This window comes from Mauremys reevesii, linkage group 13 (genome assembly GCF_016161935.1).
Source record: "Mauremys reevesii isolate NIE-2019 linkage group 13, ASM1616193v1, whole genome shotgun sequence".
Classification (NCBI taxonomy): Eukaryota; Metazoa; Chordata; order Testudines; family Geoemydidae; genus Mauremys; species Mauremys reevesii.
This window is the reverse complement of record NC_052635.1, coordinates 20,256,983-20,282,928: the sequence shown is the minus strand read 5'-3', so window position 1 is coordinate 20,282,928 and position 25,946 is coordinate 20,256,983. Positions and strand designations below refer to the sequence as shown.

At 46.5% G+C, this 25,946-nt stretch overlaps 2 protein-coding genes across 7 annotated transcripts in view; one reads left to right on the top strand and one right to left on the bottom strand.

Annotated features, from left to right (window-relative positions):
- Positions 1 to 13,069, top strand: part of TLDC2 (TBC/LysM-associated domain containing 2) — a 30,642-nt gene extending 17,573 nt beyond the window's left edge. For 2 of the 4 annotated variants that reach the window (XM_039497990.1, XM_039497988.1), the window contains 2 exons: positions 11,594 to 11,713; positions 12,441 to 13,069. In XM_039497990.1, the coding sequence (XP_039353924.1) occupies positions 11,594 to 11,713; positions 12,441 to 12,516 (196 nt within the window). In that variant the 3' untranslated portion in view covers positions 12,517 to 13,069. Of the gene's footprint in view, positions 1 to 1,550; positions 2,960 to 3,710; positions 3,889 to 11,593; positions 11,714 to 12,440 lie in introns of those variants that run through there. The other 2 variants (XM_039497991.1, XM_039497989.1) reach the window with 2 other exon arrangements.
- The window catches only part of SAMHD1 (SAM and HD domain containing deoxynucleoside triphosphate triphosphohydrolase 1), a 74,241-nt gene continuing 53,001 nt past the window's right edge, over positions 4,707 to 25,946 (bottom strand). For all 3 annotated transcript variants that reach the window (XM_039497985.1, XM_039497986.1, XM_039497987.1), the window contains exons 12-16: positions 22,923 to 23,062; positions 19,199 to 19,294; positions 9,176 to 9,280; positions 8,673 to 8,810; positions 4,707 to 5,759 (exon numbers count right to left, since the gene is read on the bottom strand). In XM_039497985.1, the coding sequence (XP_039353919.1) occupies positions 5,631 to 5,759; positions 8,673 to 8,810; positions 9,176 to 9,280; positions 19,199 to 19,294; positions 22,923 to 23,062 (608 nt within the window). In that variant the 3' untranslated portion in view covers positions 4,707 to 5,630. The remainder of the gene's footprint in view (positions 5,760 to 8,672; positions 8,811 to 9,175; positions 9,281 to 19,198; positions 19,295 to 22,922; positions 23,063 to 25,946) is intronic.

The window sequence follows — 25,946 nt, the reverse complement described above, 5'->3', positions numbered from 1 at the left end:
GCAATGTCCATGCTCAGATGTGAGTGAAGGGTTGCAGAAGTGTTTGCACTGGTTGCTCTGTTCTCAGGGTACATCGATGCTTGGAGCAGGAGGTGTAATTTCCAGCTTGAGGAGACATCCCTGGGCTAGCTGTGATGGAGCTGATGCACTAACACTAGAAGTGTAGGGGAGACAAGGCCATTCCAGCAGCAGCAGAGACACTCAGTACTAACAGGAAGAGGGTCTTGAGGAGTCTGGACAGCCCCTCCCCCCTACTTAGGGTGACCAGATGTCCAGATTTTATAGGGACAGTCCTGATTTTTGGGTCTTTTTCTTATATAGGCTCCTATTACACCCCCCCTCCCCCCGTCCCGATTTTTCACATTTGCTGTCTGGTCACCCTACTCCCAGTCCAAGATGAGGAGACAGGTAGCACAGACCATGAAGCTGTGCGTCCCCTGACAGACTGACTGCAAACCACTCTGCCAGCACTGAACCCCTGTGTGGGGCACACGTGCCCAGCCTGGTCATGGCCACAGCACTTTGGGAAGCGCTGGGCCCTTCCCTTCTGCCACAACCCAGCGCGTTGTGAGTGACGCGTCCCCTACCTGCCGCCATCATCCAGCCACTAACAACACAGCGATGTACCTGACAGAACCAGTTTGCACCAGGGCTCCCCTGGAATTGACCTTGACCAGCTAAATCAAGGTAAAACCTGCATGTGCACCAGGAAGAGGACTGGGGCTAGCCAGCATGTGTTAGCTCATGCTGACACCCCACCCCACCCACCTTCCCTAGCCTAGAAAAGCCCAAAGAAGTGAACTCAAAGCAAAACTGCTGAGCAGCCCCATGCCCTGCTGACTCCAGTGTTCCCTGTGTGCATGGCACTGCCCCTCCTGCTCTGTGCCGTTAGCCCTGGTGTTCATCTTTCCTGGTCATGCCCAAGGAGCATAGCGATGGCTGCACGAAGCCTTGGCTAGAGCGTGGCTCTGGCTCCAGCTCCCTGCGGGTTACGCAGCCTTGCTGTGCTAGTCACCCAGCTGTGAAACAAGCTCATTAAAATGACACTGTGCCCTGAGAAGTGGCTGTAACAAGGGGTGTTGTGAGGCTCTGAATGATTCTGTATGTGAAGGAAGAAGCTATTTCTTCCACCAGCCCTGCATCCTGCCCCAGAGTCTGAGAGCCAGGCAGGGCTCTTCCCCCTTCTGCAGCCCCATGAGTGAGGAGTGCAGGGCCCCTGTGCAGCTCACTAGCCTCCCGCAGCTCCCTCAGTGCGTCTCCTTATGCTGCACGGGGCTGCACAATCGGGAGCACCTGGGCTGGGTGCTCAGAGCCTAGTGCAAAGCATGGTAGAAGGGAGCCCAATCCTGGGAGGTGCTGAGCACCCTGAAGTCACTCAGAGCAGGGGTGCCTTGTGCTTGGCAGGATCAGGCCCACTAGCTGTCCTTCCACATGGGGACAGACACAGGGAACCCTCGTTAGCTGATGGTCAGAGAGGCCCCTGCCCTGCCTGTCTTGGCCCCGGACTGGAGCCCGTCTGATACTCAGCTTGGTCTTCCCTTTATTTTTAGTGGCAAATTCGGCCTGTGGCTGGATGGGGACCTGTACCATGGGGGCAGCCACCGATGCGAGACATTTGACAACGAAATCCTGTCGCCCCAGGAGCAGTTCTTTATTCGGGACCTGGAGGTTTGGGCCTTGACCTGAGCCCACCACACCAGGGGCCGTGGGAACTGACTGCTTTCACATGGACCCTAGCTGGGCCTGGCAGCTGTTCCCAGCAGTGTCTGGAACCCTTCCAGAAGGTGGTGCTCAGCCCCTCTTCCCCTTACGCACAAGGCTTTGCCAGGCTGTGCTCCTTTCTCCTCCCCGGCCAGCACTCACGCTCCAGAGAGGGCAGCGGGGGCGTTCCCACCCATTTTCCTGTCAGGGTGCTCACCCTGCGGGGCATCAGAGCAGCCCCAGTGGGTGGCTCCACAAGCACTGGATTTCAATGCAAACGGAATCTCACAGGCAACTGGGCAATTTAAAAATTAAATTCCCACGTGAAGCGACTGAGTGTTAGCAGCAGGGGAGCTGCCTGCTGGGACATGCCCTGCCAGTCAGTGCTGTGAACTTGGGAAGTGAGCTCAGCTGTTGTTCACAGTGAGTGAGGACAACCTCCCCTCCCCCCTGGCAGAGACAGCAGGGGCAGCATGAGGGTATTGACATGGGCTTGCTCGGCCCTGCCAGCGTTTAGCGCTCCATGAGATGTGAGGGCCAGGGCACCTCCCCCATCCCTGCTCTCAGAGAAGCTTATTGAAGTTAGGCCAAGATCAGCTACATGAAAGGGGCACAAGGACCACACGTTTTTCTGTTGCTTGTAACGAGATGGGCCTGAATCAAAGCCCTGATCCCAGCACCCCAAGTTGCAGGACAGCTCAGGTCCAAACTCTGCCACTGTCTCCTGTCCCTGTAACAGGCCAAAACAAATCCCACAGCAAAATCCCTCCTGACTCCTCCTCCCATGAAGTCAGGGCCTGAGCAGAGCATGGCAGCTGGCACCAATGCCCAGAGACTACCACTGTGGACCCAGAGAGCCTGCAGCACTGATGAGCTGTTGGCTTGATATGGCATCAGACTTCTCACCACAGCCAGATGACTAGGAGCTAGCTGGAAACGGCAGCACTGCTTCCAGGCAGCTGTGAACTCTGTTCAGACTCCGGAGGCTTAAAGCACATGGGAGTCAGCATTTGGATCCCCTCACAGCAAGCTGAGCCCCAAGAGGTGAGGAGTTGGTGGCTGTCATGGATGTAGTCTATCAAGGACTGTATGGCTCCACCTATTCAGACACCAGAGTTGCTTCTAAAACTTGAATAGGCAGAAGAATCCAAATCAGATGCTCTGGGATCAGCAAGGGTAGCACAGAGGTTTACTGGCCAATGAAATGCAACACCTGGGGCAGGGGTAGGCAACCTATGGCATGTGTGCCAAAGGCAGCACGCGAGCTGATTTTCAGTGGCACTCACATTGCCCGGGTCCTGGCCACTGGTCTGGGGGCTCTGCATTTTAATTTAATTTTAAATGAAGCTTCTTAAACATTTTAAAAACCTTATTTACTTTACATACAACAATAGTTATATATTATAGACAGAGAAAGAGACCTTCTAAAAACGTTAAAATGTATTACTGGCACGCGAAACCTTAAATTAGAGTGACTAAATGAAGACTCGACACAGTACTTCTGAAAGGCTGCCGACCCCTGACCTAGGGACTGTGATGAGGCCCCATTACTAGATACATTCAGCACTCTCAAAAGGAGCTTTGGTACTTATGTAAAACCCCTTGGCACATTCCCAGTCCCTTTCTTATCTGCCTATTAGCATCCCTTCCCCTCCAGTCTTCAAATACAATCTTCATGTCTATAGGCCAAACATCACATTCTCTACCAGTAGCATATGATGGGAAAGTGTAGTGGTTATCTCCCCTGCATTTATATCTTTACTTATTTTTACTGCCTTACAATAGCTGAGAATTTGATGTCATTTTGAGCCATCATGACCATTGTGGCAGCATTTCAGTTACATCATGCTAGGCACGGGTCTGCCATCTGGCTTCTCTGGGAACCTGCCACATGTCTCAGCACATGACACTGCTTCCTTGGCCTTTCTGCTTAGCTTCAATCCTTATTACCCTTCATGGTGCCTTAAACCTGAATTTGACTCCAATCCAAAATTCCTGCTCCATTACAGGGACTGGGAATAGAACCAGTTGCCTCTCGTCCAGCATGAAGATCTTCCAAAGCTCAAGGGGGCCTCATAGAAAATTGATGGAAAAAGTCATTCAAAATTGGGCTCCCTTATCTAACAGACTTGCTTTAACTATGAACGTCTGTCCTTTTAAGAATGCATTTGGCAATTTTCATTTTAACTGTGCATTAATTGTAGTATTGATTTTAAAACAAACAATCCATGCTGCAATTCCATTAAAAAAGTTGTATTAAAATATTTGTATACATTCTTTTTCAGACAACTCAGGCTCAGTCAGTTAGAACTCTCTTAAAAAAAAAAAGAAAAAAAAAAGATCCAGTTCACAGATAAAGTTTCACCTTTCAAAAGCAAAGAGCACAGTACTCTCAAGCAAAAGTTTTTCTACAGAACACCTTTTAGAATAGTTTCAAATAAGCGAATACATTCAAGTGACAGCTGTGAAATGAATACATTATTCTGTATGTAATGTTTCAACTCGCCTTGAATCACAGGGTTTTAACACAATTGCGTCACTCTTTCTGTTTGATGAAGTCAAGTACAAAAGGCTCATTCCAGAACGGTTAGAGATATGCTTCCCAAGTCAGTGGAGATTTCTGACAACAGCCATTTCATACACCTGTAGATCTGAATCACTGGTAGTGCACTGAAAATGGGGTTTGTACAACACCCCCTCTGGTGAACACATGGGCTTGTGCATATTAAGAGAGCAGCAGACCAGAAGAATTATGGCATGATCAATTCCCTTGCCTTCATCTGGTGATTATCAGATGCCATCTCTAGAAGGGACAGTTTAATTAATCTCATGTAACAAACCTGGACTCTACATGAAGACTTCTTATGGCACTGATTTTGTATTCAGACCCACTAGTGACTAACATCTGACTTCTAAAGGCAAAGATTCAGAAAAAGAGGTCAAGTTTGTTTTCTTCAGGTGTCAGGTCTACTTTAAAAAAAGGACACAAGAAACTTAAAAATCCCCTTTCTGTACGAAGATTTTTTTTTTTTTTTTTTACTTAATTTGTTTGGAAGGGATCTCCAAGTGAAAGATTGGAAGAAAAATCTGCCTAGTTTGTTTGCTCTTTGTATTGGACAGCCATTTGTCAGTAGTCAAATCTGGTCCCCACCCCATTTGTGCTGTATGAAAAGAACCAGGGGAAAGAACATTTAAATGGCAGGAAAAAGTGATTGTTAAGCCACAAAAACACAATCTAAAAAACAGCATTTAAAAAAAAAAAAGGCCACACCTCACTGATGCCCTTTTCACTTCAGTAAGGCTTAAGAAACCTGAGCTATAGGCTTTGCTCTGTCAGAACATGTGACATCACGATTATCTTAAAAGAAAGGGATCTGAAATAGGGGACACAGTACAGATCTTTCCAATTTTTTTCTCTCTTTTATCTATGTCATTTGCCCCAGTAAAGGGAGCTGGGCACTTGCTGCTCACATTTCTCTGATTTTAGGGAAGTCAAAATTGTGCTGAAGTGCAATGCTAGCTACACTACAACAACGGTAAAATACTAATTTCCTTTTGGAATTTTATGGGAGTTTGGGGTATTTCAAAAGCCTTCATTTTTAAAGGAACTCTTGCTACACAGCACCCATACATTCAAGTCAAAAACTAGAACAGTGTTTGCTCTGCTGCAAGTAATCACTGATCACATATAAAATTCCCCTTTGAATGTCAATGCTCACAGGGCTTTTAAATCACTATGTTACATACAGGAAACATATAGGAACCTAAAAAAATGCACTTTTGTAAACTTGTTCTGTAAAGCTTTTCAAGCAGATTTTATACAATGTGCTGTTCTCTTTCAAGTATCTTTTAATGGGATAGAAGGGACAGCACAAAACTGTTACTGGAAAGGCTTTAAATATAGCAAATAAACTCCATTTACAAATCAGTTATTGAAAGAGTCTGGTTCTGGATTTTGAAGCTTCCCTGCGGTCATTTGGACTTTGCAGTTCATCCTCGTCAGGGTCATTCCAGCTTGCTTTCATTGGAGTTAGTTCAGGGGCGACCACATCACCGTCCTAGAAAGTCATTGAAAGGAAGTTAAGAAAAAGTTGCCGAGTTTTACAAGCACATTCTTACTTTATTTGTCTTACTGTAGGAACCAGGACCTCATTGTGCTAGGTGCTGTACAAACAGAACAAAACAAGCAGCTCAATTTTAGGCTTATGGAATAGAAAGGATGAGAACTGAGCCACAAAAGGGTCATGGTCAATGACTGAAAACTTTGTAGGTGAGAACTCTGTACAAATGTACCCAAGTCGTTCAGCTGGTTCCCAAAGCTCAGTCACCAATAAATCCAGGAAGTAGGTGAGCCAGAAAATACTTAGTGTATTATCACACAAAGTGAGCCCAAAGAGGCCAACACTTATAGCACCTTAGAGACTAACAAATTTATGCATGCATAAGCTTTCGTGGGCTAACACCCAAATAAATTTGTTAGTCTCTAAGGTGCCACAAGTTCTCCTTGTTCTTTTTGCTGATACAGACTAACATGGCTACCACTCTGAAGAGTGAGCCCAGTAACCATCCCACTGTCCATCTGAAATTCACCTGTCCAACACTGCCACGACAAAGTGCTGAGCACCCGTGGCAAACCTGTGCCATGGATTACCCACATTCAGTTTTGCAGACTTGGCCATGTTTCACCTGTTAAGACACATTACTATGGTGCAATGAACTGAGTGGTGGTTGTAAAGCTGGTTGCATGATGAAATTGATATTACAAATTGATATTAGAAACAGGGAAAGCTTTTTAACCAATCTCACGTGCAAAGCACACTGGAGAAATTAACTCTGTTTTGTTCTCAGAAACCAGAACTGTTACAAAAGGATGAAGTGATTCACATGCTCATGGCTACAGATCATGCCTGTGGAAACCATAGTCCAGTGGTGGAATTTCCGGAGGTACTGAGCGACCGCCGAGATTGGCTGTGGGTGCTCAGCACCCCCTGGAAAATAAGCCCTGGGGCCTAGCACACTAGTTTTAAAAATGCTCAATACAAGGTATTATGCTTTGTCACACTGAAGGGATTTAAAGCTCTACATTTTTTATTAAAAGACATTAAACTGATTTGTGATGTGAGCACGTTTCTCTCAGAGCTCCTCCAGACTACATTTCATGTAGGGAAAGGTATGTGAGAAAACATCTAGACCTGAAAGGGCAGATACAGAAAGAGGGGCAGCTTAATACTAAATACAGATGAATTATCAGCATTCAAAACCAACTGCTAAGAGAAAACCTTTAATTGCTGGGAAAAGACACCTTATCACACTGTCCGTACCCAACTTGATGGACAAGTCACACCTAATAAGGCTTACTGTCCTGAAAACTAGAGGTTCAATGCAACGATTTGCATATTTAATAAATGTGAAATACCTAATTTACATTCTAATTTTATTTATAATGGCAAAAATGTCATTTGTTTCCATCATATTAACTGCTCTGCTACAGTGATGGACATAAATAATTTTATCAACTGAAAGAAACAAGTTTAGTGGGAGAAATGATAGAGGAGGGGTAGGCCAGGGGCAGCACAGGGGAGCGGATGCTGTCTCAGCCATACCACAGAAATGCCAAGTTAGCTTTATTGATATTACAGGTGCCGCCCCTGGCAGGAGCCTGAGGTTCCTATTTCCTTTAGGATCAGGTTCCATCTCTCTCAGGCAGGGGCGGCTCTAGGCACCAGCGGGCCAAGCGCCTGCTTGGGGCGGCATCCTGGGGAGGGCGTCATTTGGCTCCGGTGGAGCTCCCGCCGGCATGCCTGCGGCAGGTCCACCGGAGCCCGGGACGAGCGGACCTGCCGCAGTCATGCCTGCGGCGGGTCCCGTCTTCCCGCGGCTCCGGTTGAGCTCCCGCAGGCATGACTGCGGCAGGTCCGCTCGTCCGGGCTCCGTGGACCTGCCGCAGGCATGCCGGGCGGAGCTCCACCGAGCCAAATGACGCCTCCCAGGATGCCGGAGCCGCGGGAAGAGGGGACCCGCCGCGGGACTGGGGAAGGGCGGCGCAGCGCTCCGCGCTGCTTGGGGCAGCCTACTTTGTAGAGCCGCCCCTGCTCTCAGGTAAAGTTTTTGATCAACTGGCTCAACACCACCAAGAGCTGGGACCACAGAGGTGGCTCTGACCCTGCCCCCATTGCAAAAGCCAAAACTGCATAAAGGGGCTACAGTGAGCTCCATCCCCATCATGCCCTGTGGTATCTATGCTCTGGTGTTTGACAGGCAGCAGGGGCAACAGGCTCTACCCGGACACAGCAGCAGGGACCTTCGAAATCAGGAATGTTTAGGGGGTCTCTACCCTCTTCCTGTTCAAGTCACCTTGTTTCCCCAGGAGATTAGGGCTCCCGACCAGGAGTCCATAAAAGATCATTTAAAAAAAAAACAAATTAAATTCTCCTGGGGAAACAGGAAGCTTTACAGGCCTGGGACAAGCAGGGGCAACTGGTCTGAGTGATTCCTTAAAGAGATGCCATTGAGCCCCACCATGGTGGTTTAGGGCTGGTCTACAAACAAAACTTGCCCCAGTTACCGAATCCGAGGCAAACCCTTGGGTGGATGCTCTTATTTCAGGATCAAAGTGTCTCACTTCAGTTCAATTTAAACCTGTTCCCAATCAGCTTATGAGAAAAGCTACTCTTAAACAGAAATAAGAGTGGCCACATGGGTTTGCATTGGTTTAAGTTCACTGCTTTGGTTAGAACATGCAGCATTCCTGTGTAGACAAGGCCTTACAGATAAAAATCCCTAACAATGCACAGATTTTGAAGGTCCCAAATCCATGTGCCAAGGTGAGAAGTTCCAGGAGTAGGAATTATTTTGGGAAAGTTCTCTGGCCTGCGTTGTACAGGAGGTCAGACTAGATTATCACAGTGGTCCCTTTTGGCCTGGGAATGGATGAATCTGCGTGTAGGGGTATTTATGAGGTAGTACGTTACCTGAGGTTTTGTAAAATCCATGTTCATACACCACTGAATAAAACACTTTGTTGCAGCATCTAAACTCTTCTCATCCTTTTTCTTGCAATAAACCCGGATCAGCTGCTCTGCAAATGTCTCTGGCAGAAGCCTGGAAACCTTTTGAATAGAGGAAAATAAATTGTACAGTGTTTCTTGGAATCTAGAGCCAACCGATCAATGAACTTCAAAATATTTCCATATATAGGTAGAAAAATGTAAGTTCTCATTATAAAGCATAATGTGTACCACAAAGTTAGGGAGTTTGACTGGAAAAATTAGTCAAACTGAAGATAGTGAGTAATGGATTTTGGATGGACTGTGTTAAATACTAAGATTCCAAATAGTGGTAAAACTGTATCCCCCACCCCCCCCACACACACACACCCCACCACATTGTTGCACAGAAGTGCTTCCACAACCTGTTACATGAATATTTCCTTGAGAAGCATGTTTGGTAAGGCCTTTGGCACAGCCTTAGCTACCTGTTCTTTCGAAATCTTGACTGCCTGGCTCGGGTCAGACTTGCAATAGAAGCGAACTTTATCGATAGGGTTCTGTTCTTTCATTCCATAGTCCATATTGATAACCTTGATGGAAACAATTCAGAAATGGATACAGATGAACAAACAAAAAAAAATGGTTACCCACCTTTTTTGTAACTTTTGTTCTTTGAGATGTTGCTCCATTCCATTCTAGGTGTGCGTGCACTCACATGCGCGGACAGAGATTTTTGCCATAGCAGTATCCGTAGCGCCAGCTGTGGTGCCCCCTTGAGTGCTGCGCTCAGGCGTCGGTATATCAGGAGCTGCCAGCCTTACGTCCTCTCAGTTCCTTCTTGCCGGCAACTCTGACAGAGGGGCAGGAGGGTGGGGAATGGAATGGACATGAGCAACACATCTCGAAAAACAACAGCTGAAGAAAAAATGGTTGCCCATCTCTTTTGTTTCGAGTGCTTGCTCATGTCGATTCCACTGTAGGCGACTCACAAGCAGTATCAATGGAAGTGGGCTCAGAGTTCACGGTCTTGCAGGTTACAGCACTTCTCTGCCAAAGCTAGCATTGTCTCAAGCTTGCTGGTAAGTGTATGAGACGCGAGTGTGTGGACAGACGACCAGGTAGCAGCTCTACACATCTCTTGGATTGGTACCTGCTTCAGGAAGGCCACTGATGACACTTGTGCCCTAGTCGAGTGTGGTGCCACAATCGCAGGCACTTGCGCCAGCTCATAACAGTAGCAGATAAAGGCCGTGATCCAGGACGAAATCCTCTAAGCAGACACTGAGCGACCCTTCATCCTGTCCACCACCGCAACGAACAACTGTGTAGACTTACGGAACAGCTTTGTTCTATCTCTGTAGAAGGCCAGCGCCCTCCTGATGTCCAGGGTGTGTAGCCTGCATTCCTCATCAGACATATAAGGCTTTGGAAAGAATACAGGTAAATATATGTCCTGGCCAGTATGAAACTAGGAAACGACCCTGGGCAGAAACACTGGGTGCAGTCACAGCTGGACCTTATCCTTGTAGAAGGCCGTATAGGGCGGCTCCAAAGTAAGTGCCCTGATTTCGCACACCCTGCGGGCTGACATTATCACGACCAGGAACAAGGAACTTGTGTGCGGCATGCCATTCATCTGGTAGCTGCACACCTGCCTGGAACCAGGAACGTCCTGGTGGATCACCTCATGGAGAAGCAGGAGAGAGCAGGAAGCCAGAGCCTGAAACAGAGACCCCGTGAGCCTCTACAGCATGAGATTTAGGTCTTAGGTGGGGGACCATGCTGTCATGTTGTGATCCTTGGAACAGAGGATGGAAAGCCAAGATAGCACCAGGTGGACCTTGATCAATGACAGCGACAAGCCTTGGAGTTTGAGGTGCAGCAGATAATCCAGTATCTCCTACAGCAGGGCCTGCTTGGCTCATATATGCCATTCCAAAGCCCAGCACATGAGTCTTTTCCATTTGGCCCAGATAAGTCGCTCTGGTGGAGGGTTTCCTGCTACCCAGCAAAACCTCTTGGACACAGCTCAAGCATGGCCATTCGTTCATGCTTAGCCATGCAGCAGCCAAGCAGTCAAGTGCAGTGCCGCCAGGTTCGTATGCAAAAGGCTGCTGTGGTTCTGTGACAGCAGATCCAGCCAGAGGGGCGGCTACCGAAAGGTTCAACAGTGTGCTGAACCAGTGCTGGAGAGGCCACGTGGGGGTTATTAGGATAATTCTCGCCCTTGCTTGATCTTCATAAGGACCCTGTGACTCAATGGCACTGGCAGGAAGGCATACATCAGCGCCCCCAACCATGGGATGAGAAAGGCATCCGACAGGGAGTCCCCAGATCAAACAGAACATGTGGCATTTTCTGTTCTGCCTGGACGTGAAAAGGTGCGCCTGGGGAGTCCTCCACCTCTGGAAGATTATGCTGACCACCTCCGGATAGAGCAACCACTTGTGGTGAGATGAGAAAGTCCTGCTGAGGTGATCCACCAGGACGTTCTTGGTTCCAGGCAGGTGTGCAGCTACCAGATGAAGGGCATGCCGCACACAAAAGTCCCAAGAGCAGAGAGCTTCTTGACAAAAGGGCCGAAGACCTGGCACTGCCCTGCCTGTTGATGTAATACATCGTGGCAGTATTGTCCATCAGGACCTGCATGCACCACCTTGCTCCTCAGGTGAGGCAAGAAAGCCTGGCAGGCCAGGCAAACCGCTCTGAGCTCCCTAATGTTGATATGGAGGGCCAGATTGTCCTGCAAATGGTTCTTTACATGGGAGATCAAGTCCGTCCGACATGGCGTGAAAACGCGCTCCTGGAAGGAAGGCTCTGGCTCGCATGGAGTTGAGAACCACCCAATGAACTCTACTCACTGGAGGCGCATTAAGATGGATTTTTTTCTCGTTTATTAACAGGCCCAGGTCACGGCAGGTGGAACGCACCAGATTAAGGCTCCTCTGCACTTGCTCACAAGATGGGCCCTTGATGAACCAGTGGTTGAGAGACAGGAAGACCTGGACCCCTCGACATCTCAGGTAAGCAGCCACTGGTGCCATACATTTTGTGAACACCCTTGGGGTTGATCAGAGGCCTAAGGAGAGTGCTGTGAATTGAAAATGGCGTCTGCCTACTATGAAACTGAGGAAGCGTCTGTGACCTGGGAATATGGAAATAAGCGTCCTTTAAATCGAGGGTAGCATACCAGTCTCCCAGATCTGGGAAGGGGATGATGGAGGCCAGGGAGACCATATGAAAAACTTCAGCTTTTTGAGAGACTTGTTGAGGCAACGCAGGTCCAAGATGGGTCTGAGGCCCCCTTTTGCCTTCGGGATTAATAAGTAGTGGGAGTAGACCCCTTTTTCTTTCATGTCCCGAGGGACTTCCTCCACTGCAACCAGGCACAGGAGGTTCTCAACCTCTTGAACGAGGAATTGTTCATGACAAGGGCCCCTGAAGAGGGATGGGGGAGGAGTGGGGGGTGGGATGGAGGGGCAGCCGAAAATTGCAGGGTATAGCCCTGAGATACTATGTCCAGCACCCAGCGATCCGAGGTGACTCACGACCAGGCCAAAACAGTAGGGACAAAGACGGCTGAGGAAAGAACAAGGTGGATCTGGAAAACTGACCAGGGCATCACTCTCAAGAGCACCTTCAAAACGAGTGCTTTTGGCCCCTTGGCTGCTTTGCCGGGCCGGGCTGTGCAGTAGAAGGAGGAAGGGCAGTGAGGACTAAAACTTCTGTCTCTATCCCTTCTCCTTGCAGACCCATCGAGGCTGCCAAAGCCTTGGTGGCAGGGGCAGCCGGAACTGCTTCTGTGAAGACTGCAGCATATGCATGACCAGCAAGCGAAGGATGGTCCGAGTGTCGTTTAACCCATGCAGCCTCACATCTGTCTGTTTGAAGAAGAGACCGTTCCCAGCAAACGGGAGGACCTACATCGTGGTCTGCATATTTAGAGAAAGACTGGCAGTTTGAAGCCAGGAGCTGCACCTCATAACCACCGCCGCTGCAACCACCCTAGCTGCTGAGTCTGCTGCATCCCACACCATTTGGAAGGAGCACGTAGCTGCTGCCATGCCCTCCTGTACCAGGGTGCTGATTCTTGAGCAAAACCCTGCAGGAGGGATTCCTTGAAGTTACAGAGGGAGTCCCATAAGTTAAAATTGTATTTGCCCAAGACGGCCTGATGGTTCACCACCCGGAATTGCAGTCTGGCAGTGGAATAAATTTTTCTCCCCAAAAGGTCCAGTCTTTTGGTCTCTATTTTTGGTAGTTGAACTGGTATGCCCCTGCTTATCTTTTTCGTTGGTCGCAGAGACAGTACAGTCAAACCTTGCAATAACGCACCCCGCGATAACGTTAATTCGATATAATGCGATCATAAAGTTGGCTCCCCTTTAAGTCCGTAATACTGTTCACGTTTTGCCAGAATACTTTTTTTACGACATTTATAAATAAATCGCATTCTTCCGGTCTTATAGGATAAAAGTGACTCCTGGCCATTGCAGGCCCATTGCATTTACTTCTCGGGTTGTACATGTGTATGGTGTTTGCCTATAAACTTGTTATTAATTTCCTATATATTAAAAAATATTTTACCGTTATGGACACGCCAGTTCGCAAACGCAAGTAGTTTTCTGCCCAAGAGAAATTGTACGTCCTGGATCAACTAAAGAAGGGCAAACAACAAACTCAGCTTGCTAGAGATCTAGGAATTAGTGTATAGCCCTGAGATACTATGTCTTTTTCCACTCTGCGAAGGTGGAAAAAAGAAGAAAAGCTCCGTAGCCTACCCTGCATTCTTGAAGCGGAAACTGGTTTACAGCATAAAAAGGTCAAGTTTGCTAATGATGAAAGCCTAAGATTCCAACTTGTACCAATGGTTTGTCCAGGCTCGCTCAGAAGGAGTTCCCATTTCTGGCCCTATTCTGAAAGCTCAAGCAGAGAAATTTGATCACCTTATCAATGGAAATGAATCCAAATTTAAGGCGAGTAATGGCTAGCTGGACAGACTCAAGAATAGGCACACTGTAAGCCAAGTTCTTGTGTCTGGGGAAATCCGCTTAGCTGATAAAGAGACTGCCGATTCCTACCCAATTGACCTTAAAAAGTTGCAGGAGGATGGTTGCTACACAGCTGACCAAGTTTACAGCTGCAACAAGACTGGTTTATGCTTTAAAATGTTACCCGATGGCACCCTCACAACCAGGACTGATAGTCACAAACGAAAAGGCTTTAAGCAGAGGAAGGACCGAGTCATTCTCTTGTTTTGCGCCAACAAGTCTGGCAGCCACAAAGTCAGACTTATGATGATTGGAAATGCGAGGTCTCCCAGGTGTTTTCATCATGTTAATATGAAGGCCCTTCCCTTTGAATACACCAACAGCAAGAATGCATGGATGAATAGCTCCATATTTAAAGACTGGTTCCATAAAAAACTTTCATGCCAGCCGTTCGGGCTCATTTGCGAAAACTCAAGCAGCAGGAAAAAGCTCTCCTCCTGCTGGATAATTGCCCTGCTCACCCCCCAGCGGAAAATCTTGTCAGTCATGATGGCAAGATTGAAGTCTGTTATCTCCCAAAGAACACTATGTCAGAAATCCAGCCACTAGACCAAGGCATCATATCAGTATTTAAGCAAAACTATTGTCATGAAATGATCAAGCAGATGGTAGCGCATAACAACTCCTCTGTTGACACATCACTGGCGTCACTCAACTTGAAAGAAGTCTGTCACCTCGGCAGAAAAGCCTGGGATGCTCTCTCTGCACGTTGCATTCAACAATGCTAGATAAAGGGTCTTGGTCCAGCTTTTCCATCATCTACACACGACGATGGTAACGACGACGAGCCTGAATTTACAAGATTCACTGAAGACAACGTACGTTTTGCCAAAGAAGCACTCAGAGAATATGAGCACAGTCATCAGGATAGCCTCAACTGGTTTTCAGCAGATGACATCTGCCCCATATACGAACACATCTCAGATGACAAAATTGTTGCAAATGTCAGTGGGAAGAATGAAGCTGCACCACCAGAGCCTGAAACTAATGACGATGACAACGATGATGACATCTCAACTCCCCCACCAAAAGTGTCCGAGGCAGTAAAGGACCTAGAAGCCAGTTTGAGGTGGCTGGAAACTCAAGACGTGGACAGTGTCAAAATCCTCCAACTCAGAAGCATTCTTGACTTTGCTAGAAGCCAACAGTCTGCGGCAAATAAGCAGACCACACTAAATAGCTTTTTTAAGAAGTGAGGAAATGTAAAATTATGGAGTCATGCAACCAGATTGCGCAGAGTGCAAAGTCAATGATTAGTATAGTTGATTTCACGTTTCTTTCATGTACATGTAATTAAATTACTACTTTTGTGTTTAACACATGCTGGGATAACAGGTTTTTTTTTTTTTTTTTTTTTAAACAAGACTTAAACTGACCAGCTTGAAATGGTAAATTTTCGTAACTCTGCTATAAAGCGACCCCGCATTTATCGCGATCGAATTTTTTGGACCGCAATTATCATTATAGCGGGATTTCACTGTACTCAAACCCTTTGGCTGGGACAAAGTACTTCTTTTTAACCCTTTTGGAGGTGGGAGAGATGGAGGACGGGGTTTGCCAGAGGCCTTGGCAATCTTGAGGACCCTGTCACATACTGGTCGGTGCTGCAAACTGTTGCTCCGAGGCAGCAGCAGATGAGCAGTGCGAAAGGGGCATCATCGTGACTGGCACGCCCCTGTTGTCAGATTCTACCGGTGTGGTGCTCTGCTCTGTTCAATGTTGATATCAATCGGCTGTGTGCGTGTGTTCCCTCTATGTGCTGCCCTAGCTCTGCGCAGATAGCTGACACAGCAGACCCCGAGAGAACCCCCAATGACCACAGACTCTAGTAAGGTACGAAGGCACGTCGGCCAGGTTTATCGTCAAAGAGAAACACAGTCTCCAGCTCCCTAGCAAACAAAGTCCAAGGTGCTGCTAAGGTGCAGCTAGCCAGTACATATGTGCTCCCTGGCAATGGACTCAGCTCAGTCAGTGGTGGGACTTTCCACTGCCCCCTAGGCTGCCCCAGGATGCATTTTAATACACAGGTACAAACAAGTTACACATCACTCCTGACGTATTGAGGTGCAACCCCTCTACGTAGCTAGCCTCTCACCTTGTACATGTTGGTTCGAACAAAACAACTCTATCCATCATATTACCCTTTTGGCCCTGTCATTGGGATGGGTCAGCTTGTTCCTTGTTATCTGTGTGGAGTGTACAAGTCTGCGAATGTTCTGATATCTGGTGTCCAGTACCTTTTAGGTATGTCTCTTTTTGCAGCATCAGCCCTTTCCTTGCCAGCTTCTGTGATCAGGGCCTGCCTCTGGCTCACAGCTTAACTTTGCTTTATGTCAACAAGTCTTGACCATTACTTTAGTTCAGGCCTTAGGCCTCATACCGGGCCTCTGATACTAAGGTTTATATCTCAGGGCCTCCTCTTACTACAGCCCCATTCACTCCAATAAGGCCACTGTGCTGGCCACTGGCTATGCTCCCAATGTGGTGCCGATGTCGACATGGCCTCTCGTGCCCAATCGCACTGGTGGAGTCTGGGCGAGGGGCTGAACTGCCCTTCTGTGCCAGAGGAATCCTCTTCCGGTGACCATGGTGGAGCCATTGACGCCTGCGTCTGCCTGCTGACCGTTGCTGCCGAAGACCGGTGCCTGGAGTGAGGGGATTGGTGCCAATATCGAGGGGACTGCAGTTGTGATAGGGAGCGCTCCCATGGGACAGGCGACTGAGATCGGCAGCAAGATGACAACTGGGGGAGGGCGAACGGTGCTGGTAGTAAGGGGACTTGAGCCTCCTCCCCTTAGGCAATCTGCATTGAGACGGTGGAGACCGCAATTGCAGTGACCGAGGGTGAGCCTCAGAGGAGCTTATCTGCAACTCCAGAGATCTGGGGCGAGAGGAGAGCACTGTCTTGTCTCGGGGGATTGGTGGTGCTCCACTTCCCCCTGAGGGGTCTTTGCGGCTGGCTTGCCTTCATAGGGAGCCTTCACTGTTTCCTGCGGCAAATGCGGTATCAGCGGCATGGGCAGAGGTCTCTGTTCTCTTGGCACCAGGGGAGCTTAGGAATGTATCGATGCTGTCAGGAGTTTGGATCCCCTATCGCTCCTGAGAGTTGGAGGTGGATCTTTTAAAGGGGCTAAGGGCCCCAACCAGGGAGGCACATACATGTGGCTCCAGAGTTGCCAGGTGGCCAGAAGTGGGTCATTTGCCCGATGTCGCATGGCCCTTCTTGCCCAGTGCCAGGGAGCCATTTTTCTTTTTTTCTTTTTGGGCACCAGTGCTGGGGGTGCGCTGCACAATGAGGCTGAGGTATTAGGTGAGTCTTGGCAGGAAGGCTCAGAAGCCAGGTGGAGAGCAGCCTCTATGAGAAGAGCCCGCAAATGAATATCCCACGCTGAGTCTTGGGTAGAAAATTTTTACAAATACGACACTTCACATGTGATTTGCCCAAGCACTTGAGGCAGCTGCTGTGGGGGTCACTTATAGGCATCGGCCTGTTACAGTCCACGCAGGGCTTAAGCTCCAGAGACTGGGGCACGCCCCGCCTGGGGTGAAGTCCCCGCTGGGACTCTAAATTCTAACTACACTTAACAACTACTTAACACTAACTACTATAAACAAACTATTTACAAGGCCCTACAGCTCGAAGTCAGAAGAGACGACACTGCTAGCCCTTGCTATGCAAGGAAAGGCACTCCAACTAACCATCATGGGCGGTCAGAAGGAACTGAGAGGGCGTAGGGCTGGCCGCTGACATACGGTCGCATGAACATGGCACTCAAGGGGGTGCCACAGCCGACCATACCGATACTGCTAAGGCAAAAATCTCCAACGACTATGCAGATGGGCACGTGCACACCTAGAATGGAATCGACACGACCAAGCACTCAAAGAAGAACACACATTTTTGGGTAGTTTTCTAGACTTGAGATTACCAAGATTCTAACAAAAGAGACACTATAATTATTAGTAGTTAGAAAATAGAAGGGATTGTTCTAAAATATTTGGAGTTAACTACAATAGTTAATCTTTATGAAAAAACTAAAATTTGTCTCAATTGTTTCATGAAATTAGTTTCACTGATGTGATGAGCTTCAAGAAATTTGTCAAGTATCACCTTAAAAGTAACCTGCAATCAGAGAGGCATCCAGCAAACAGAGTTGAGAGAAATCTAAAGTGATTTACAAATTACCTTTCAGACATCTATATGTAGTGGTAGCCCTTAAATTTTAATTTTGCCTTGATAACCTGACAGTGCTGCCACTAGAAAATTTTTGGCAGTTGAACCAAGACAATTTTAACACACCAGTGCTTCCTCCATCCAGTACATATAATTTTCCTATTTGCTTTCCAGAATATCTGAATTAAGAAAACAGAATTTTTAGGGTGGAGAGGAATAGGCACAGAAGGTGAGAGGAGAGACCAAATCAATTTCAGCAGTGAAATATTTGCAGAGAAGCATTTCCCTTTTTCCAATGACTCAGATGTAAATTAAGACAATTTGAGGACAATGGGATTACATCAGTGTGCCTGAGGGCAGCAACTGCCTTGCAGAACCTTTAGCACTGGTGGGAATGCATAGAGCAGGAAAACCTCTGGTTGCAGGACTGGCCGTTACATGACACATTTTACATGCAGATGCATTAAATAGGATATGGAAAAACAAATGTTAAACCCTAATGATTTTCTTTTTAAGCAAAGTTAACTTTTCCAAGTAGAGCTGTTCTGAAAGGGTCTTGGCCAAGGTCACATTGCCTGTCTGCAGGAATAATGACTTATAGGAAGACATATTCAAGTCACAAAGATGTGGCTGGACATTGCACAACTCAAGGGATAAGGAATGCTTCAGTCTCTTTCTACTTGCAGATGTAATACTTCAGTTACATTGTCTTTGTTCTAGTCTTCGGTAGCTATCCATTTTCAAGGTCTAAATATTCCAGGAGGAAACTACCGCCCTCCCCCCAAAAAGTGCAAGTCTACCACCATGGGAGCAGAGCCAGCAATGGAACAGCTAAAAAGGTAACTAAATGTTTTCCTAACATTACTTTTCCATTGCCACAGGGATGTTACATGACGACAAATTGGAGAGTGAAATAGTCCATGCAATCCCTGGGAAGAGAGGTGTCCACAAAATATTTTAACACATGATCCACATTATGAAAAAGTTTGAGAACCCTTGATCTATAGGCTTCAGCAGTAACACATACAGGGAGACTACTAGGCACCAGATACCAACTGCATACTCCACACACGAAAGGGAATGCATTGAGGGTTGCCTTATGCCTTATAATGTCCCTGAATTTTGCAATTAGAGCGTGAATGGGACAAATTGCCTTCTTATTTTGAATATAAAGTGTACTCAGCTTTACGTGTAAACTTTTACATGGTACATTTGGCCCTTTGTGATACAGAAATGAAGACAGTATGTTTTACACTAAGTTTGCTATGAAAGGACACACTTACGTCAACTATAAAGTCTTCAGCATTCAATTCAACATCCTGAGGTGCATTCTTTGGTCTGGAAGCAACAATGTCAGCTGGCAGCCTGTCATACTGATCCTGAGAAAGAGCGAACACTTTTAATTCTATTCAAGCACTGCCAGTTCCAGACCTGTGCAACTGAACCCATATATCTGGAGAGAATGCTGCCATACAACCAGGCTGGTTGAGATAAGGCTAGAATTACTTAAAATACCAGCATTTTTAAAGTAAACAACTCACCTTTCAAAAGAAAAGTTCAAGTGAAGATTTTCACCTGCATTAATCGGCCATGGCTACAGCTGAAGATTGGTTACATGACCAGGTGAAACTATACAGAAAGTGCCTGCACGAAAGACTATAACTTTGAGGTATGTATGTTTTCCATGATAATTGTGTGACTTTTAGCCAGAGATACAATCTACTATGTTGGTGGTTTTAGATGGGCCCTTAGAGTGTCACAAAAATCTTTAGTGCCTAGGGCATCTACTAGCCCTCAAATAGAAAGAAGTTGACCATGAAGGGGCTACAGTGCCCTGAACATGTGCCTTTAACCACATTATCCATGTTCCTATTAAACAGGTCAACTTCCTCAACTCCTCATTCTACACAGGAAAACAGACACATTCAATATTTCTTAACAAGTTTGTTTGCAATACTGACAACGGATACAAGTATGTATTCCATAATTGCTGGGAATCTGCCTGTTTCTGCTGCTATCAGGGCGTCATCACACAATGAAGGAAAGAGCTGTTGAAGAGAGAGCTCTTACTCCCCAAACAAACTTAATTTAATACAAGAACTGTTAGATGTAGTTACCTATAACACTTTTTAAACAAGCGTCTCTAGGATGAAAGCCATCCTTTAAAAGTAAAAGGCAATGGTTTGCAATTTGAATTTTTTTCCAACCAGATAAATTCTGACTTACGAACTATTATAGGTGGAGTTGATTGGAATGTATATGATTAAGATTGCCCAACTCATCCCATTATAAAACACTGTTTTCAGGAGTTTATAAAACTTTGCCAAACTAACCATTTGGGCTGAAATTCTCCCTGCAAGTGTCTCCCTCAGACTGAATTTGTTTGGAAGGTTTCAGCAAAAAGGGTTCAGCTGTTACTAAGAACGAGACTAGGGGAAAATGTCATTCCCTCTACACCCTCCCCTTGCCCAGTTAAAAACTGTATAGCCATTTTGTTGAGAAGATCTTGCACCTCCAGCATTTGAAGGAAGAGCATGAAATTGGGGAGGGTGTGTGGAGAGGGGACGGGATGGGGGTGGGGGAGGACTCTGGTGTCAAGGATAGGCCTTTTGCTGTTCCAGTGAAAAATTCACCACAATGTGACCAAGTTATAAACCTCTGAAAAATCTCTTTGCCTGTGCTTAGTAGAGACTGGTTAGAGTTTGGCACCTAAATTATATGAAGATTCTGTCTGTACTGAGCATGCTCCAGATCAGGGTTGCAGATGTGAAGCAAGACTTGTTTGCAGTTGCTACTGCCAGTTGCTGGGGACTGTTGTGGGGCCAGGCATCAGAACTAAGAGATGAGACGCTCTCCTGTGCTCTCAATACTTCCACTGCTGGCACCCAGGCAGTGAGGAGGTAGAAACTGCCTGACTGGAACGCAGAAAAGACAAAAGCACTGACCCTGGCCATGGCAATGGAAGGGGTATACTGGTACTGGGAGCTGGCAAAGTTGTAGGGGCAGACAAGGAGACTGGGACTGGCTAAGCAAGAAAATTGGGACAAGCAGCTGAGGGGTGGAAATTAGTAATTCTGTCTTCATGGCAAGGTTTGAATTGTGTGCAATAAATAAGGCCTGGAAACCACACACTGATGGTTGAGAAAACAAAATGTTAAATAATGTCTCATTTAGTGAGCATCGTCCATTCTATGCACTGAATGAGGGAGGGATCCCATGAAAAAAAAATAGTATTTGACCATGTAATAAAAGACTGTATCATAACACATACACACAAAGAGTAATTTCTAACATGACTTATAGCCACACATTTCATCAGCTTTGAACTTTTAGATCCACCACACAGACCTCTGCCACTTGAGCTAATGGAGTAACTGACAGCAGTAGTAGGTTGTCATTCTCTATGTTGACAAGCACTAGGGGGATGAGATATTTTGCCAGTGAGTTTCACAGATTTTGCTGACAGCAGACAAATGAAGAATCTCTGGAATTTTGGGTCCAAGTCCAGGTTCTGTAGACGTGTGCTTTAATGGTCACAAACTATTGTCCAATCTCTCCGGCTCTAAGCATGACCTCTTCTACTCTGTCCCCTCCAACCTATCCTTGTCCCCACCCTGTCTCCTAACCTCAGGCTCCTTTTCATTCTTCTGCCCAACACACTGTCTCCCTGTATTCCCCTCCTCTTCCCCCCCACCCCCAATATTTCAGTCAGTCTCTCCCCTCATCCTCACAGGCTCCTTATTCCAAACTACTTTCTTCTCTGTTCCCCAGGACTGGCTCTTGTCCCCCATCTGAATTTTGGTCAGACTGTTTCCTTCCCCATGCTGCTTGGGAGACAGAAAGAGGAGTACTTGGAGCACAGGACAGTCTCCCTGCTTTCAGTTCTGGTGCTCAGAGGCCCCTGGCAGCAGCCATTGCAGGCAAAGTCCTGCTCAGCCCCTGCAGTCATGGGCTGGAGTATGCTCAGAAGAGGCAGAACCTTTGGACAAATTTGTGCTCAAAGTAAGCATGTCTCTACTGAGCACGTGAGAATCGAGATTTTTTCAAAGGTTTTTAAATTGGCCAAATTTGGGCAGTTTTTCTCCAGGGAATCTCTCTTGCTAATTTTCAAATCCCTGCACCAAAGAATGCATGCAATAGAGCTTATCAATAAAGTAGCTAAAGGGTTTTTTGTTTTGTTTTTTAAATGGGCAAAACATTTTCATCTACTCTTATTCTCTGAAATAACCAAATCATTTTTGCCTAAATTTTCTAAACTAGTTCAGACAGTGGCAGACGCCCAGCATGCAAAATTTCAGCCCAAACACTTTAAGTCTGGCAAAGTTATAAACAAATGAAAATATTGTTTTATAATGGGACATACAGGGCAACTTTAAATAGCGGCAGCACTAGCAGCTCAGTCTAGAATATTTCAGTGTACTATATTAAATTGATACTGACTGTTTTTGAAATAACAGCTATGCTGAGCTTGAGAAGTAGATAGTGACTAAGGTTGAGAATTTACACCCCCAAAAGTCAAGAAATTCAGAAGTTCTCTCTCACATAAATATAAACTCATACATACCACTAAAGCCACTCTGACAACAACTTGGAGCCAAAATTGCACCACAGTCTCATTACTCTGCTGAACAGTTTTACTGTGTCCTTGTGTTCAAATGTTCTCATGTTTTTTTAGGCTGAAGTGATGCTTTTTGACATGCAATTCCCTATATTTTTGCAGAACACGTTATTTCAAATAAAAATATCCTGAAATAGTCCTCAGCTCAGCAGTTATCTTTTTTATCCAAATCTCTTATCCTTCCCCCGGCTTCCTCCATGTAATAGCCCTTCACACACTTACTTGCTGAGTTTTGAAGAAGACAGGCAATTTACCATTGGCCCAGGCAGTTTTAGGAATGATAGTAGAATAGAGACAAATCAGCAGAATAGTCAGAAGTGCATATTTAAAAGAGGCAGCAGAATTTGGAGCCCTCTATCAATAGAGATTGGATTGAGACCGCTGTTTACCTCTGTAATTTCTTTTCCTGGTTCAGTCCGAGTCTCTCCTAAATACTTATATAGATCACGAAGCTCTATTTTACGCAAAATTTCTCGTGCCTCAGCCAGCTCTTTATTACTAGAGTACAGAATCTCCAGAAAGATGTTATCTGTCAAAGTTAAATACATTTCATTTACATAGCCATATATCCAATTGTTACAGCAGAGAGAAGCTGTGCATCTATGCACATATATCTATATAGAAAGCCTAACACGTGCCAAGAAATGAAAACACCATTTTCAAAAGAGTTACCCAACACACTAACCTAACAATTTCAGTTACTTCCAGAATAGTGTGGGCTGCCACAGGCTTTTCACAATACTATTAGCATCAGATTGAAAAGAGGTTTCCTGACCTCCCAACCGCAGGACGGAAAGTTTAACAGCTCCAGCATTAACAACCCTCTTTCATTCCAGGTCATAGCACATCCCAATTCACCCATTCAGCATGCACCAGAAAATGCCAATCCCCAGCATTATGGAACTAACACAAGCCTATTTCCTAAAGTAAGGTACGAAAAGTGCTGCATGTGAGGGGGAACTGAAGTATGCCAACTAACTTAGATTAAGTACCGTACATACTCGTTCATAAGCCAAAAATTTTTAGTAAAAAAGGGAAGCACCAGAGAAGGGGATCGACTTATGAATGGGTATAGAGAGGGAAAGGTGGGACACAGCCCCTCCCCCCAACAGAGGGAGCAAGGAGAGACAGCACAGCCAGAAGGGAAGAGGCAGGGCCAGAGTCTCTCGTTGCCTCCGAAGCAGCTATAGCTCCAGGGCTGGCAGGCTGCAGCCGTGCCGCTCAGCCCCACTCCCCACAACAGGCTGTGGCTGCGCCACCCGGGCACCAGAGCATGCTGCGGCCGTGCCGCCCGGCCCAGCCCGCTGGAACATGCTGCAGCCGTGCCGTCTGGTCTGCAGAGTAGTTCCAGCCAGGCCAGACATCCTCCCCTGGCCCTCCGCAGATAAGGTGGGATGGGATGGGGAGAGTGTGGGAGTCCTGGGCTAGGGGTGGGGTCATGTGGGGGGTGGTCATAGGGGTTACTCCCCTGATCCCCAGCTTCTCTCCCCCCCAAAATTTCCCCACCAGTTGCTGTCCTGGCCCATCAGGGTAAGCAGCTGGCAGGACGGGATGGGACACTTTGTTTACTTAGATTTACTTCTGTACCTACGGATGCTCGAGGTAAACAAACCATCTCGGCCCACCAGCGGCTTATCCTCATGGCCCAGGAACCAAAGTTTGCTGACCCCTGAATTATAGGGTCGGCTTATGAATGGGTCATAAAAAAATTCCATTTTTACTTATCCATTTTGGGGAGGTTGGCTTATAAACTGAGGAGGGTAGGTTGTGGAATATATGGACAATACATCTCAGAAAACCACAACTGCTGTAAGGTAAGTAACCATTTCTTCTTCAAGTGCTTGTCCATACAGATACACTGTTTGATTCACAAGCAGTGACCCAGATCACAGGATGTGGATGCTAGGAGTCTATTTGTAATACAGCTGTAGCAAAGTGAGCATCAGATCTTGATGATTTTACTATGGAGTAACATTGCATAAGTGTATGTACAGAATTCCACTACCGGAACACTTCGCAAAGAAGCTGCAGAAGCTGCTTGAGCCCTGGTGGAGTGGACTGTAGTCCTCAATGGTGGGTCTAAATAAGCTATTTCATAGCATAATTTAATGCAAGTAAAAATCCAATTCAGTCATCTCTGGGTTATATAGCCTTATGTGCAAAAGCTACAATTAACCAAGGTGAAGCCACGAATGGCTTAGTCCTATCGAGATGTATTGTGGGTGGTATCCTACTTAAGGTATGAAGTTTAGCTTTTCCCTTGTTGGAATGTGGCTTGAGGAAAAAAACCACAGGCAGGTGTATTAGTTGATTCAGATGGCAGAGACAACCTTTGATAAAAATGTTGGGTGAGCCCTGAAGGTCCCCCTGTCCTTAAGAAATATTGTGTGTGGGGGGGGGCCCCCACGAGTGCTTGTAATCTCCCACGATTCTAGCTGATGTTACTACCACTAGGAAGACTAGTGACAAGTGGAAGAGGAAACACAGCCACGGGCTCAAAGGATGCATTAAACCCATCAGTCGGTTGAGATCCCAAGGAGGGGGAGACTCCCTGAATAGTGGAATATATGCACATAAGTGCCTAGCTACTGCAGGGTGTGAGAATGTTGAGTGACCTTGTATGGGAGGACGGAAAGCTAAAATGGCTGCTATGTGGATCTTAAGGGAACTTCTAAAGTAGGGGTGGGCAACCTTTCAGAAGCAGTGTGCCAAGTCTTCATTTATTCACTCTAATTTAAGGTTTCACATGCCAGTAATACATTTTAACATTTTTAGAAGGTCTCTTTCTCTAAGCCTATAATATATAACTAAACTATTGTTGTATGGAAAGTAAATAAGGTTTTTAAAATGTTTAAGAAGCTTCATTTAAAATTAAATTAAAATGCATAGCCCCCTGGACCCACGCAGTGTGAGTGCCACTGAAAATCAGCTCGCGTGCCGTGCCATAGGTTGCCTACCCCCGTTTTAGACAATCTTGAATTCCTCAAGGACAGGAGGTATTCCAGTATATCAGGTATCTGAGCTTGAGATGAAGGTAACTGATGTTGATGAGTCCAACGGTGAAGCCTGGCTTCTGTTGTCAGTTGGCCTGCGTGTGTGCGCTCTCCATATGCTTTACCAACCCTGCAGATAGCTGGCCCAGCAGACCTCGGCAGCATTTCTAAGACCACAGACTCAGTTCGGTGATCAAGGAGCTCAGGCAGGTTTATTGCCCTGAAGACAATACTTGCACCCAGCAGAGTCTACGGGGACACTAACACATGAATGGCAAGGACTCAGCTCCACTTGTCACTAGCAACGGGAGTTTCCGCTACCCCCAGGCCAGACAAAGACACCCCTCCTATGATTTCTCTTTTATACACTGATACAAATAAGTTACATATTACTCTTCTGATGTAGTTAGTTACCACCCT